A 16,949-nucleotide genomic window follows, 5' to 3' on the forward strand; every position below is an offset into this window, starting at 1 on the left:
CTTCTTTCATCACCATAGGCTCTTGCTCATATGTTGTTTCATGAAATTCTTCTGTGTCTTCCAATTCCTTTCAAACAGTGACTCAGTATATTCTTTCCATCTTCTTTTAATACTTCCTGGGTCATTTAACATTCTGCCGAAAGCATTCTTGATTATACCATGTACTGTATATTTTTAAAAATCTCACAGTTACAGTTTTATCATTTTTTCCTTTGAGTGCATCTAAAGAAATTAAAAAGAGTATGTATATAATTGTTTTAAGAGTTTATAAGACTACTGTCAGGTTTGGTGATTCACAGGATATAATCCTAATTATTTATAAGTAAGATTTATTACAGTGGGAGGAAATGTAACAAAATCAGCAAAGGAGAAAGGCTCAAGGGGCTCAGTGGGAGGTGTGGAGAATCAGGTGGAAGCTCCCCAGAGTCCTTTCCCTTTGGAGTCAGGAAGAATCAGGCTGAGAACTGGTTTGAACTCGTTCGCTCATGGCCAATGAAGATAAATAGGACTAGACCTGAATTTTTAAATCTTGGATGAAACAGAACAATAATCTGAGAAAAAGAAGTCAAAACCCTGGAGTGAGAAACTCCGAAGTGGCTTAGTGAGCCTTTTCAGAGCCTAGTATAGGAGATTTGATTATTGCTAGGACTGTACAGAGTGATACACACTCAGAGAGTGGTGCACTTGACTGCCGTCTTTGAGCTGGCCACAATTAACTGGGTGTTTGTCAAGACATTTGGTTGCTCTTGCAACACTTTTTCTTGTTGTGTACCATTGAGTTGGAACCGACTCATAGATGACCCTCTAGCAGGTTTTCAGAGGCTTTTAAAAATATTTTTTTAATTTAAATAAAATTTTAAGTATATTCTGTTTACTTAAAATCAGAGGCAGTTTAATCATACAGGAAGAGACTGCCCATCCTTCTCCTGTGGAGCAGGTGGTGGATTAGAACCGTATTTCTTTGGTATGGCAGCGCAGCTCCTTACACCTGGACCACCAGAGCTCCCTAGATAATACTTGCTCTTTTGTTTTCTAAGATGGGAAATTAAGTTTCTAGCAAGGTATGGACCTAAGTTTTCCTGTTCTTGGTTCACCCAAATGGTACATATTCAGGTCTATTCTAGTTCTACTTCATTTGGCTGTGCCTGAACACAGAAGACCCAAATCCAAGCCTGGCAGGAGACACACTTCATTCCTGTAGATATGAGTCATGGAAACAAGTGCAAAATGTAATCTCCAAGGGGAATTCAGCAGAGCCTCTTTCCAGAGTTTTTAATCAAGATTTCGGGAGTTCTGGTGGTAAGAAATTGCACTGCCAGCGCAGAGGTGTGGAGTTTGAGGGCTGCTCCACAGAAGGAGGGGGTCATTGATCTCCTCCTGTTTGATTTAATGCCTCTAAAAACCCACCAGGAGACCAACTCTGGGTCAATTCCAACTCCACTGGCGCACAATAACAATTTGAAAGACCCAATTTTGGATGTTGTAAGTCCAAACTCCCCAGAATAAGCAGATATTCAACATAAGCTACATTGTTTTTGTAAACAATTTAGGCTGTACTTATCATTTAGAGAAGGTTTTTTATCAGTGTAGAGAACTGTTTATCATTCAAGTTCCCAGACACCAGCCAAGGTCCAAACTTTTAAGTCAGCCTCTCTAAGTACACAGTGAGTGAGGACAGGCATCCTTCTGAACAATAGGAGTTTTGTTTTTTAAATTTATTCATATATTTACCATGGCAGGGGTCTCTTTTCTTTCCTGCCATTCCAAGTTACCATCTAACCCTGAAAATCTCCTTCTTGGAGCCTAAGGAATTTCCTTTAGCATTTCTTGTAGAGCAAGTCTGCCTTTTTTCAATCTTGTGTGTCTGAAATATCTGTATTTCCCCTTCATTTGCGACGGATACTTTCTTTTAATATCTTCTTTCATGTTGAGCTTCTTTCTTGGTTTAAACTCACTGCTTTTGGGTCATTTTGGTTCTGACTTAAATAATTTCCTTGCTGTTGAGTTGGAACTGGCTTCTATCTATCCCTCCAGTGGGTTTTTTGAGGCTATAATTCACATAGGAGGAGATTGTCTTTCCCCCATGAAGCCACTAGAGAATCAGAACTGCCGGAGAGTTGCCAACTTCGGATTAGCAGCGGAACTCCCCATGGAGTCTGGGCCACCAGAGCTCCCACAACCCAAAATAGAGTTTCCAAGGCTGTAAATTTTTATAGGAGGAGATTGTCCATCTTTCTACCATAGAATAGCTGGTTGGTTTAAATCTGAGCCCAGTGTGTTATGCACCACACCACCAGGCTTCCTTTTTTCTTTAAATATTTGTTCCATTGTCTTCTGGTCTCCTTGTTTGTTTATCTGGTGTTATGTTTTAGTTGAATGTTTGGTTCAACAGATTCGATTCTCATTCAGCAAATTCATGCACACTTTAAACCATGATTTTGGTTCGTTTTCCTGCCTCTCCTTAACTTCTCATCTTTGCTTTTGGGTAAATGTTGCCTGTTTTGTCTTTCCAAACAGATTGCTTAAAGAAGCAAATTCCTTACACTTGTTATTTAAATTATAGGCCAATTTATTATTTGGTTAGAAGGTGATCTCTGGGAATGGTTTTAGTTACAGTTAAAAGGGAATCTTTGGGCATTAGGCTCAGATTCAGATGTTCCTCTAGTATCAGTCCATTAAATCTTTCCTCTGTTACTACTTTGCATTTTGTTACACATTTTTCTCTCCTCTAACTTGAACCTCTTCTTTGGTTTCTGTCAGAACAACTGGTGATGGTAGCTGGGTACTGTCTAGTTCTCTGGCCTCAGGGTAGATGAGATTGTGGTTCACTTGGGCCATTAGACCTGTGAACTAATTTATTCCCTAAGTCTTTGGTTTCATTCACTCTCTTTTGCTTCAGATACATTAGTTGTATCTTATTTGGCTGCCTGCAAGCTTCAGAGACCCTAGACACCACTCACCAGACTAAGATATGTTGTTATTGTTATGTGTCGTCGAGTCGCTTGTGACTCATAGCGACCCTGTGTAAAACAGCCCTAAGCTCTGTTCTGTCCTGTGCCAGTCTCATCATCTCCAACATACCCATCCCAGTCACTGAATCAATCCACCTCCCAGAGGGCCTTCCCCTCCTGAGCCTGCCCTCCACCCTCCCAAGCATGATGTCCTTCTCCAAGGACCGGTCTCTCCTTACAACATGACCAAAGTATGTTAAACGAAGCCTCAGATTTCTTGCCTCCAAAGAGCAGTCTGGTTTAACCCTCTCCAAGATGAATCTGTTTGTTTTCCTAGCAGTCCATGGTACCTTCAATACTCTTCTCCAACATCAAAGCTCAAAGGCATCAATTCTCCTTCTGTCCTCCCTAGTCATTGTCCAACTCTCTGATGCATAACAAGCGATTGCAAATACCATGGCTTATATCAGGTGCACCTTAGTCTCCAGAGAGACACTGTTGCTCCTGAGTACTTTAGAGAGGTCCCTAACAGCAGACCTTCCCATCTCAATACATCTTTTAATTTCCTGACTGCTGGTGCCAAGAGTGTTGATTGTGGAGCCAGGCAGTGTTTCCTTGCTCTGTTCTGATGACTGCCTCTTGGTTCAAGTATAGGTTTCATATTAGAATGATCATGTGTTCTGGGATTTCCATTCTTCTCAGAGTCAGCCACAGTTTGTTATAATCCACACAGTCAAATGCCTTTGTATAGTCAATGAAACACAGATAGACATTCCTCTGGTATTCCCTGCTTTCAGCCAAGATCCATCTAACATCAGCTACAATATCCCTAGTACCACGACCCCTTCTAAACCCAGCCTGGACTTCCGGTAGTTCTCTGTTGATGTTCTGTTCCAGTCGTTTTTGGATAATCTTCAGTAAAATCTTGCTTGTGTGTGAAATCAGTGAGATTGTTCTGTAGTTTCCACATTCTGTTGGGTCACCTTTCTTTGGGATAGGAACAAATATAGATCTCTTCCATTCAGTTGGCCAAGTGGTTGTTCTCCAGATTTCTCGACACAACTTGGTGAGCACGTCCAGGGCAGTATCTGTGAGCTGAAATATGTCAATTGGCATACCATCTATTCCTGGGGCCTTATTTTTTGCTATTTCCTTCAAAGCAGCTTGAACTTCTTCCTTCATCACCTTAGGCTCTTGCTCATATGTTGTTTCATGAAATTCTTCTGTGTCTGCCAATTCTTTCGATACAGTGACTCAGCATATTCTTCCCATCTTCTTTTAATACTTCGTGGATCATTTAATATTTTGCCTAAAGCATCCTTGATTATAGCAACTCGAGGTTTGAATTTGTTCTTCAGTTCCTTGAGCTTAAGAAATGCTGAGCGAGTTCGGCCCTTTAAATTTTCTGACTTCAGCTCCTTGCACATTGTAATATTTTACTTTGTCATCCTGTGCTCCCTTTTGAAATCTTCTGTTCAGCTCTTTAGTATCTTGAATTCTTCCTTGTGCTTTTGGCTTCTCTGTGCTCCAGTGCAATCTTCAGAGTTTCTTCGACATCCATTTTGATCTTATTTTTCCTCCTCTGTCTTTGTAATGAACATTTGTACTCTTCTTGGATGATACCTTTGATATCCTCCCACAACTCATCTGGTCTTCGCTCATTTGTGTTCAAGGCCTCAAACCTGAGGCCTGAGATGGTTCTGAAATTCAGGTGGGATAAAAGTTATATTTTGGTTCCTGTGCATTTGGTTTAATTTTCCTCAGCTTCAGCTTGAATTTGCATATGAGTAGTTGGTGGTCTGTTCCACAGTCAGCTCCTGGCCTAGTTTTCACAGCTGATATTGAGCTTCTCCAGCGGTTCTTTCCACAGATGTAATCAATCTGATTCCTATGCATACCATCAAGTGAGATCCATGTGTATAACCTGCGTTTATATCTCTTTAAAAATGTGTTTGCGAGAGACTAAGATATAGAACATTATAAAGTTAAGTTATGGTAGTCAGTCTAGTTGTCTTGAGCCTTTAAACCCACTGAATGAATCCCATGAGGTGTCTCTGGTTTGTTGATGAGAATCAACCAGGGTCACTGATACTTTTGTTCCCTTATATGAAATGTGTTATGTGGTTTGTTGTATTTTTTTCTTTTTCTCTCATAGCTCTCAAGATTTTCTCTTTATTTGTTGGATTTCAGAAGTTTGATTATTATGTCTTTTTTTTGTTGTTGTTTTTTAATTGAGATTTTATTACAAGTTTAAAAAGAATGTGCATTTCCATTCATTTATTGTTGCATGTTTTACTTCCTGACTCCCCTCCCCACCAGTTTGCTTTTTTCCTTTGGGAAAAAAGTTCTTTCATTGTTATAAAGCACCCCCTCAAAATCACTTTACTATGCAGCTCTTAGTCTGGACTCTTGTCATAGCAATAATACCTAATCATATATTCCTTTTATACAGTTCTCTCCCTTGTCTGTTTCAGTATCATGTACATTATTTGTCTCCTTTTTTCTTCATTTCCTCTCAACACTTATGTTGGTCCTGTTTTACAACAGTGGCGTTAAAGCAGTATTTGTGTTTCTGTGACTGAGATATTTCACTCCACATAACGCCCTCCAAGGTCACCCATTTTGTATATTTCATGAGTTCCTTGTTTTTCAGTGCTGCATAGTATATTCCATTTTGTGAATATACCAGAGTTTCTCCAGTCATTCATTTGTTGATGGACTCGATTGTTTCCAACTCTTCACTGTTGTGAACAAAGCAGCAATAAACATGGGTGTGCATATATCTGCTTGGGTGACAGTTCTGGTTTCTTTGGGGTCTTGTTTGTTTTTATAAATCCATCCTGTTTGAATCTGTAAAAAGGGCCCTTGTGGTGCATCAGCTGTTGTTTGAACCCACCAGTTACTTGGAGTGGGAATAAGGTGGGAGGGAGAAGGTGACAGTTTCCATAATGAGTACAGCCTAGGGACCACTAGGGGGCAGTTCTCCTCTGTCCTTTGGGGTGTCTCTGAGTTGGAAGGACCTTTCTGGCAACTAATTTGGTTTTGATTTGGATAGATCTGTAAGTTAATGTCTTTTACCACATTTTGAAAAGTTTAGTTATTTTCAAATACTGTTGCTGTTAGGTGCCATTGTGTCAGTTGTGACTCATAGTGACCCTATGAGCAACACATCTGAACCTTGCCCTATCCTGGATTCTCGTTATGTGCTGTCAAGTCTGAATTGACCCTCTGTCTGGCTTTCGGAGGCTGTAAATCACACAGGAGGAGATTCTCATCTTTCTCCTGTGGAGCAGCCAGTGGATTTGAACTGTATGCCTTTGGGTTGGCAGTAAAGCTCCTTACCACTTGGCCAGCAAGCTTTCAATTTGAATATTTATAGATAATTCTTTAAAAGAGCACAATGCTGTAGGGAGATATTCATTATTCAGTTTAATTATTGTTGGGTTTTAAAAAAGACTTCAGAGTCATGAAATATAATTAAGCTCCACTTAAAATCATACTTTAACATAAAAGATGACCTTGCTTACTGGAACCTAAAGACTGTGACCCTTAGTCACCCTTCAGACTCAGAGTATAATTCATACTAGTGGCTCTATTTTAACGAGACAATAGACAAGTTTGTAAGGTGAACAGAAATACAAGGAGGTGTTAATTTCTTAGAATAATCAGCTACATTTTCTGTAGGGAATTGCAAAGGCTGTACCTCTCTTGTCTTGAGTTGCAATACTGAAAGATTCTATAGGTAAGATTTTGAATGACATAGGAAACCTCAAAAGAAGATGGAAGAGTCACTATCAAAAAGAAACATTTCAGGAAGTAGCCTGTAGTAAAGAATGAATAGTGCTGAAGGAAGTATGTCCAAGCTGTCTTGCAAGCATTGGCAAAATATATAGTTCCAGGGATTAATGCAATACCAATTGAAGTGTTTCAGGAAACAAATGCAGTCCTGGACATGCTCATCAGTCTGTGCTAAGAAATTTGGAAGATTCCTACCTGGCCACCTGCCTGGAAGAGTTCTATGTTTGGTCCCATTGGAAAAAAAAGTAATCTAAGAAACATGTGGAAATTATTGAACAATGTCAATACTATTACCAATATTATGCAAGTAAAGTCTGACTGAAGCATATTTAAAAATGTCTGGAATAGTCCATTGACAGCTGCCATCAAACTAGATTTACAAGAGGCTATGTAGAACAAAGACTATCATTACTGATGTGATATGGATCTTGACTGAAAGCAAAGATTATCAGAAAGATGTGTTACCTATGTTTTATTACTGTGCAAAGGCATCTGACTGTGTAGATCATAACAAATTATGGCTTCGTTGAGAAGAGTTGGAGTGCCAGAACATTTCATTGTGCTCATGCCCAACCTGGACATAGATCAAGAAGCACTTCCAACACAAGGGAACACTGCATATTTTAAATTCGGGAAAGGTGTATGTCAAGATTGTGTCCTTCTTCCATATCTGTGCAGTCTGTATGCTGAGCAAATCATTTGAGAAACTGGACTTTATGAGAGGATGTGGCATTAGGATAGGAGGATTATTCATCAACAACCTTACTTAGAGTAAGTTTTTAATCATTCTTTTTTTGAGTATGTGTCACATTTTTCCTTGGTTGCAATATATTAGGACTTGCTAAAAATGTGGCTTGACATTTTCTTTAATACAGCTGCCACATGGGCATGCAGCCCACCTACATCAACAACAACTCTATGGACCATTTCTCCTTCATGGGATGTGTTAATCTATCCCCAAGGGAATGGATTCCATTATCATCAAGTCAGTTTCAAATCACAGTGACTCTATGAGAGAGGGAATTACTCCAATAGAGTTTCAAGAATGTAACTATAGAATCAGATTGCCACATCTTTCTCCCACAAAGTAGCCGATGGTTTAGAACCATTACCTTTTCAGTTAGCAGCTGAGCACTTAGCCATTGTGCCACAAGGGCAATCACATACAAACTGTGGTTTTACTCTCTTCTTAAATTGTGATTGGAGTGAAAGTTTACAAAGAAAATAAGGTTTTGATTCATATATAGTTTGTTTTATAACATAAATTACAGTACTTACAATATAAGTACATTTCCCCCACTTCCTCCCTGTTATTCTTCTCTTAATTCTTCCATTCTGACTTCTGACCTTTATCCTTGGGCAAATGCTGCTCTTTTCACCTTATCACTTACTGACTGCTGTGGAGTTACAACCAGTGCATTCATAGTTGACCCTTCATTAGATTTCCAAGGTTACAAATCATACAGCAGGATCTTCTTTCTCCCTTGGAGCTACTGGTAGATTAAAAACTCCAGAGAGGTCTGGTCCTCAGCACAGCTCCTTAAGGAATACCTCACCAGAGCTCCCTCAGAGACATACCGTGTAAATTTTTTGGTTTTTTCCCAAACAAAGCAAAAATTTTACTATGTAACTCTTCAGAAAATAGTATAAGCAAATTGTGATTATTCATTGTTGGAACTGTAAGAATGGCATACTGAATATAGCTTACTTTTAGTTAAGTTAACACTGTTATTTTTTTTTTTTACTTTGAATGATAGAAAATTTTTATCCTGCTAAGAGATCTTTTATTCTCATTGTCCTGAGAAAATCGGATAAATGAGCACTGGGGGAAAAAAAACAATGCCAAAAGAAACACTCTTTTTTTAGGACATTTATCTTTGTTTTCTCTTAAAGTAACAATACATCTTTCATCTCTTTCTTTCATTTTCTGAAAAACCAAACAACAGAACTAGAGTCCATATCAAGAAACAGAAAATAAGGGAGCTCTGGTGGCCTAGTGGCAAGAAGCTGCACTGCAGTTCCAGAGGTATGCGGTTCGAATCCACCAGATGCTCTGCTGGAGAAGGAGGGGCAATCTCCTCCTGTACCAGTCAGATCTGATTTGATGGCACACACACAAAAATTATTATTATTATTATTATTATTATTATTAATAATAATAATAATAATAATAATAAACCAAAAAAACATACATGACAAGAAACCTAAAAACTTTCTTGGTAGCTTCTGTCACTATAAGAGATAGTGATGTAACTAAAATTTATAGCACTTGCCTCAACAGTATTAACCTGGGGAGTGGTTAGGGGTCCAGAATGTTGAAATGGTGGTGTGTAACCCAGGGAACTTTTTTCCCTATTCATTGCATTTGCAATTTCGTTATTAATATTGAATTGAAAACTCAGTAAATTAAACTCTATGTGTGTCTTTAAATTAAAATCTATTCTCTTTTTTTAGGTCGTAATGTGTGTCTTTAAATTAAAATCTATTCTCTTTTTTTAGGTCGTAACTAAGGTTCCTCTTAAGGCAAATCATGTTGTAAAGAGAGATACTGATGAGCATTTAAGAATCAAGATTGTCTATGATAAAAGTATTGAAGAGTAAGTACATCACTATTTTTGAATTTTTTTTATTGTTAATTTAGATATGAAAGATTTTCTCATATGTTAGAGATATTTTTTTAAAGTCCACAGATGGACTCCGTGAAGACTAAGGGGCAAAATTACTAAGAATACTCTCTAGTTTGGAAGATGAAGGCCATAGATATAATAAAATCTGTGCTTCATGAATAATTTAAACAGAACAAATGTGGATCTACTTTAATGTGGCCAGTAACAGATCTGGGTGGCACCTATATCATAAATTCTTGTAGGAAAAAGAAGAGAAAATATATAAAATTTTAAAAAAATATAGTCAGAATGATATCATGAGATAGCCTAATATTTTTTTTTAACTTAAGAAGTGTCAAAAAGAAAAAGAAATTATAAATCTGTAGTGGTTTATAAAGAGCTGTTAGGAGTTGATATCTTTACCCATCCCTTAATGTCACAAATGAGTAAGATAACATATGACTCTGCCTAGTGTTTTGGGACATATAAACTCTCAAATGCACATTGAGGTAAGTTGAAATTATTGAGCAGATGAGTACATACTTCCATAGAGCATTAATGGAGTTCATGCTAAAGATACGCCAAACAAACAAGACAATGATCTTTTCCAGTTTTGTTATTCTAATGTTTTGTGTCATCATTTTCAGATTGCTCCCTGAGAAAAGACATCTTGTAAAGGTATGCAATAAATACTCTTACTTGAAAAGTATACTTAAAATTGGCGCATATTATTGTGTGTATATACCCTTCTTCTATTAAAAAAATAATATGCATAGCTAGTTCTTTTGCATGATGTTGGCGGTGATTGTATTTATCATATTAACCATAAATGTCTTTGTGATGTATTTACCAAAACCTTGTCTGCATTTGATCTTAATCAGTCTTCTAATTTTCTAATTTGTTTTCTTGCAAATTTTTGGGAGTGGAGTATGCTGAGGATAGAGTAGAGAAAGATTTCTTTTCAAAATTTTTATTGGGATTTTAATGAAAGTTTAAAAAGAACTTGGGTTTCTAGTTGTTCGTTATTGCACATTTTCCTCCTTGTCTTCCCACCTCCCCAGATTGCTTTTTTCTTTCGGAAAAAAAGTTCTTTCATTGTCATACAGGCCCCCCACACTTTACGATGCAGCTATTTTTATGAACTCTTGTCATGCCAACAATACCTAATTATATATTCCTTTTATACAGTTCTCTCCCTCGTCTGTTTCAATGCCATGTAGATTATTTATCCCCTCTTCTCTCAGTTTCCCTCCAGCCCCTATGTCAGTCTTATTTTATAACAGTGGCATTGTGCCATATTTGTCTTTTTGTGACTGAAATATTTCACTCAGCATAAGGTCTTCCAGGTTCATCCATTTTGTATACTATTTCATGAGTTCTTTGTTTGTCAGTGCAGCATAGTATTCTGTTGTGTGAGTGTACCACAGCTTCTGTATCTATTTGTTTGTTTATGGGCAGAGAAAGAATTACCACTAATCCAAGGGTTTTTTTGTTTTGTTTTGTTTTTAATTTTATTTTTTTAATAATTTTAATGAACATTTACAGAGAATTTGGATTTCCATTCATTCATTGCTGCACTTCTCTCCCTGCCCAGCCCTCTCCCCCCGCCCCCCAGTTCTCTCCTCTCTTTCAAAAGTAAAAGAAAGACTCCCTCCCTGGTACACAATTCCCCCACACCCCTCCCACTGCCCCAAGTACATTCCACTATGCAACCTTAATTGTGGACTCTTCAAGGGTTTTTAAAAAAAATTAATTGTAATGAAAGTTTACAGAGACTTAGGGTTTCCATTCATTCATTGTTGCACTTCTCTCCTTGTTCCCCCCCCCAATTCACTCTTATTGAAAAGTAAAAGAAAACTCTTTCATTGTTATGCAGTACCTCCCCCCAAGTCCACTCCACTGTGCAGCCTTCATTCTGGACTCCTGTCATGACAGTAATACCCAATCATATATCTTTTAAACAGTTCTCTCCCTCATCTGTTTCAATGCAGTATACATTATTCCTCTCCTTCTCTGTCTTCCCATTTAACAACAGTGGCCCTATGCAATATTTGTCCTTTTGTGACTGAGATATTTCATTCAGCTAATGTCCTCCAGGGTCACCCATTTTGTATAATATTTCATGAGTTTTTTGGTTTTCAAGCTGTATTCCATTGTGTGAATATACCACAGCTTTTCTGTCCATTCATTTGTTGATGAGTAATCTGAGGTTTTATTACATTATGAGATAGAATATATTTTGACAAACTTTGACCCTTGTATAAAATCCAGCCCACTGCTTGTTTTTATCTTATAATTAACCACCTAGTTTTTTGTCTTTTAATGGAATGCTTTTTTACATGTATAACTCAGAGACATAGATTAGGTTCATCTTGTTAGACAACCATCACTACTATAGATTACCAAATATCTCCCATATCATTAACAGAAACTTGGTGCCTTTGTTTCCCTTTCTGCCTTTGACAAACGTCAGTAAACTTTGGACAAAGAAGTTTTTTAAATACAGGGAAAATACCATTTTAATGATAGACGTGCTCATTCTAAAATATGAGTTGAACTGATAATATGTTTCAAGTCCATCAGCTATTCCTTGGGAGAAAGATGAGCAATCTCCTCCTATCCAGACAGCCTCTGAAAACCCACTGGAGGGTCAGCTATGAATTGGTTCTGACTTACATAAGGACACTCCATCCTGAGTTCACCCCCTACTGGCTCCTCTCTTCCAGTATCTGTCCCCCACCCATCTGTCTTAGCCTGACGTCATATCTTCCCCACATCCACACTTCTCCACCTAATGCTAGTCTCTATGTGATGCTGACTTAATAATATTTTTAATTACATCTTAAATCTTATATATTTTTAAGAGTACACTTTTCTTTTTTAAATTATTTTTGTATTTTAAATTTTTTTTTGTGTTTGTGTACCATGGAATCATATCTGATTGATACAGAAGGAGATTGTTCCTCCTTCTCCAGTGGAACAACTGGTGGATTCAAACCGTGTGTCTTCAGGATTTCAACGCAGCTTCTTGCCACTGGGCCACAGAGCTCCCTGACTTATTCACATTTTTAAACTTTTTGAGACTCACACTTTTAAGACGGATAGCTTTTCCTAAGTCAGCTCATTATAGAAACAAGGTTAAAGTAGACATTCTGAACAAAATATTTTCTTAGCATAAATTACATTAATGTTGGAGATCATCTAAATTAGTCTCAAATTTGAAATAATTTAGATAGTTGAGATTTATGTTTTCTGTCTGAATGACGGAATGAAGTCAGGGAAAGTATTTGCCATTAGTATTCTTTTCTCAAGCTTGAATGTGGGAAGTAATTCCCTTTTCCCTAGACCTGCCAACCTGTCTCTCCCTTATCACCCAAAACACAGCCTATGATTACCTGGTATCTGTATTTTAGAATTAGAAGGCATTTCCCCTCTCCCCAGTCAGTAATATCCTGTGCTTTACTTGTTTTAAATATAATTCATCCTTTGATATAAATTGTGACTGATTTTTGTTTTGTTTTTCTTTCTTTCTTTTCTCTCTTTTATTTAGAACAAACTTTTCCCACAGGCTATTTCTTACTTGGAGAAGACATTTCAGGTTCGTAGACCAGCTGGCACTATCTTACTGAGCAGGTATGTCATGCTGTTCACGGATCATTTTCTTCTCTTGGGCACAGCTGAGTGCTTCCCATTCTGTCCCCATGGCATGGTGTGAAGCTGTTACACTCACTGCTGTCATGTCTCTTCAGACTCAGGAGGATCCTCCATTGGGTTTCCAAGGTTTTAACAAAAAAGGGAAAATAAATATTAAGTGCGTAGTGTGTAGCCATCATCTCTTTGACTTTCTGTTATATGATGGATCTTTTTTGCTGGAGTATGCTTGTTTTCTGTTCACCTTTTCCCCTCCTTTCCAAATGTGTGTGTTGACATTCTGAAGTACTTTGAGGTTTTGAAACATGAGATCAGGAGGCTTTCTTAGTCAACTTTTCTAGCTTAAATATTTACAGTTATTAATGATATCTATTTTCCTAATATACCCAACTATACTTCTTGTTGTTTTTACAATAGTTTGTAAAATGGGTTTTAACTGTCATGAACTGTTATTTTCTTTTTGTAATAAACTTGGGTCTGCAATTGAAGACAATGTGCAACAAACCAATATCTACGGAAGGAAAATGACCCCCATAGATACTGCACTGGGGAATGTGCAGAGCATACAAAGTGCGGCCCAGTTATAGTGCCCGAAGAGCATCTCCAGGTAATTCATGGTGTTTTTAACAGTGTTCTTACTCTATAGAATAACATTAGGGGATGTTTTTATAAATGCCTGCTGGTAGTGGTGTAACAAACATTTATTATCTTGCGGTTTATGAGGCTGAGAGTTAGGGTTGAGTACTAGATCTGAGAGAAAGGGGAAGACTTTGTCTCTCTGTCAACTCTGGAAGAAGGTTCTTATCTCCTCAGCTTGTGATTCCTGATTGTTGAAGATCTGTCTTCCTGTGTCTTACATCTTTCTTACCCCATCCTTGGATTAATCTCATACCTCAGGAACAGAAAAGACTCAGGTCTCTCACTAGTCCTGTTTCATTAACAAAGCAAAGACAGTTCATTCCCAAGTAGGATTTTTTTTAATTGTTTTATTCTTTTCTTTGAGTGAAAGCTTACTGATCGTTTTGATTTTTCAGTCAGTCAGTCATACACATTTATTTTTTACCATTAATTACAGTTAATATGATTAATCAGTTACAGTGTTTGAAACCTTTGTTGTGTTTTGTCCTCAGTACACCTCACTTACCTATTTATTACTTTTACTCCCCTCTCCGTCCCTCCCTATCCCTTGTAACTATTCAAGAATAAGTTTATCTGTGTATAAACCTTTCCTTAGCTTTTTATAATAGTGGTCTAATATTGTAATTGTTCTTTTGTGATTGACATGTCCTTCAACATAATATGTTCTAGATTCATCCATGTTTTGCAGTGTTTCATGAATTATTTTTTTATTGATCATTACTTTTTTAAAAATGTATCTCTTCTTTGAAGCTGTTACATCAGTTCTGCTTAGAATTTTTATCTTTGTCCTCTGTAGTTATCTTTTAGCAGTTTCATGTCCCAGACTTTCTGAGATGAAGTTGACATTTATCTTAAAATAAAAAATCCATGTACATCAAGCTAATCTAACCTAGTACTTTAGTCTTTAGCAATTCTTTAACCGTGTGGTATGCGTTTAAAAATTTGTTCTGCAGAATTTAATATGCCTACCATTCAAACTGGTTGCGTAGAGGCACCTCTGACTTGGTGCACCCCACCTGTGTCAGAGTAGAGCTGTGATATGTAAGGTCTTCATGGCTAATTTTTATGAAAGCAGATAGTCAGACCTGTCTTGAGTCCATGTTGGTAGTCTCAAACCTCCAACATTTCCAGTAACAACTGAGTATGTTAACTGTTAGTACTGCTCAGGGCTTCAGTGCCTTTTATATTGGTGTTTGATGATGTTGAGTTGATTTTGACTCAGTAATCTGCTGTCAGGGACCTCTCCAGAGTACTGAGAAGCAACAATGTCAGTCTAGAGACTAAGGTGTGCGAGATCCAGTCTATGGTCTTCACAATTACTTGCTATGCATCAGAGAGCTGGATAATGATGAGTAAGGATGATAGAGGAAGTATTTATGCCTTTGAATTGTGGTGCTGGAGAAGAGTCTTGAACATACCGTGGACTACCAAGAAAACAAATAGGTCTGTCTTGGAAAGGGTGAAACTAAGTTTCTTCTTGGAGGCTGGGATTATGAAGCTCTGTCTAATATACTTTGAACCTGTGGCCAGGACGGATCCTTGGAGAAGGACATCATGCTCAGAGGGTGGATGGAGAGCATAGGAGAGGAAGACCCTGGATGAGATGAGCTGATACAGTAACTGGGGCAATGGGATTAGGTGTGTTGGAGTCAGTGAGACTGGCTCAGGACAGGGAAGGGTTCAGAGCTGTTGTACATACGATTGTTGTGGGTCGCAGGTGACTTGACGGCACATAACAACAACTACAACAACCCTGTCTGACAGAGTTGTTAGGTACTGTGGAGTCACTCTGACTCATGACAACCCTTGGGTTCAACAGATCGTAATTTTGCCCCATTCAGTGCCATCCTGACAATCTCTACTTTGCCTAAGCCCATTTTTGCAGTGACTTTGTCCGTCTGTCTCATTAAAGTCTTCTTCTCCTTCACTGACTTTTGTAAGCATTATGTCCTTTATCAAGAATTGGTTCCTCCTGACAACATGCCCAAAGTATGTGGGAGGAAGTCTTACAATCTGCTTCTAAAGAGCACTGGGCTGCACATTTTCCAAGACAGATTTGTTTGTTCTTCTGGCAGTCCATGATACATTCAGTACTCTTCACTAGCACCATAAGGTAAAGGCATCAGTTCTTGTTTCTTCCTTATTCATTATCTGACTTTCATATGCATATGAAGCAGTTGAAAGTATTATGACTTGGAATTTTCTTGGCTGTAAAATAATTGAATCAAGAACATCACATAATGAGGATGGCAGAGATACACAGGGTTCAGATCCATTGTTTGTAGGGTGGGTGTAAGTCACTGTCTCGATGACACCTAACAACAAAAACAGTATCCCCAGGCCTCTCAGAACCAGTTTTTGGATAGCAGCCAAGCACTTAACTATTTGCTTCACGAGGGTTCCTTGTGCCTATTATAAAACCGAATGGTGCTGAGTTGGTTCTGACTCAGAACCATATGTTGTTGTTGTTATGTGCTGTCGACTGATAGCGACCCTGTGTACAATAGCCCTAAACCCTACTCTATCCTCTGCTAATCTAACTGTCTCTGACAAATCTATCAGGCAGTGACTGAATCAATCCATCTCATCTAGGGTCTTCCTCTCCTGCACTGTCCCTCCACCCTCCCAAGCATGACGTCCCTCTCCAAGGATTGGTGGTCCCTCCTTGCACCATAGAAGCCCTATATAACCACTGACAGAACTGATCTGTTGAATCTCTGAGGCTGTAGATCTATGGAAGCTGACTGTTATGCCTTGCTCCCAGAGAGCTGTTGGTGGATTTGAACCACTTTTTTTTTTTTTTTTTGCAATTGAGTATTTAACCTGTGTCACCAGATCCCTATAATGCCTTTTATACCAAAAATCCACAGCCACTAAGTAGATTCAATCTCATGGTAAAGCTCTATCAGTTTTCCAAGATAGAGTGTAAATTGTAAACTTTAACAGAATGGCTTGATGGCTTTGCACCACTGACCTTTCACAGCAATTGAGTTAATTCTGGCTCATAGAGATTCTCCTCCATCAAGTCTCAAAGGCTATGAATCTTTACATAAGGAGACTTCCCGCCTTTCTCTCATAGAGTGACTGTTGGATTTGAACCACTAATATTTGATTATTATGTATATTACCCACTGCATTACCAGTGCTTCTTATCTCTCTCATTGCCACCAAGTGGGAATTAACTCACAGCTAAGTTTCTTTGGATTTCTGTGATTGTAAGTCTCACAGGAGGAGATTGCTAGTTTTTCTCCAGAGGTGGTGGATTAGAACTTCCAGAGAGTCATGGCCTTTGGGTTGACAGACT

The 16,949-nt window shown here is 38.1% G+C and overlaps 1 protein-coding gene across 1 annotated transcript in view; it reads left to right on the forward strand.

Annotated features, from left to right (window-relative positions):
• LMLN (leishmanolysin-like (metallopeptidase M8 family)) overlaps window positions 1-16,949 on the forward strand; it is a 103,016-nt gene that overhangs the window by 13,740 nt on the left and 72,327 nt on the right. The window contains 4 exon segments of the mRNA XM_006884209.1: window positions 9,249-9,346; window positions 10,003-10,033; window positions 12,906-12,988; window positions 13,496-13,613. Of these exon segments, the coding sequence (XP_006884271.1) occupies window positions 9,249-9,346; window positions 10,003-10,033; window positions 12,906-12,988; window positions 13,496-13,613 (330 nt within the window).

This window comes from Elephantulus edwardii, unplaced genomic scaffold (assembly GCF_000299155.1).
Source record: "Elephantulus edwardii isolate Elephantulus edwardi_28Jun2011 unplaced genomic scaffold, EleEdw1.0 scaffold00032, whole genome shotgun sequence".
In the NCBI taxonomy this organism is placed as follows: domain Eukaryota; kingdom Metazoa; phylum Chordata; class Mammalia; order Macroscelidea; family Macroscelididae; genus Elephantulus; species Elephantulus edwardii.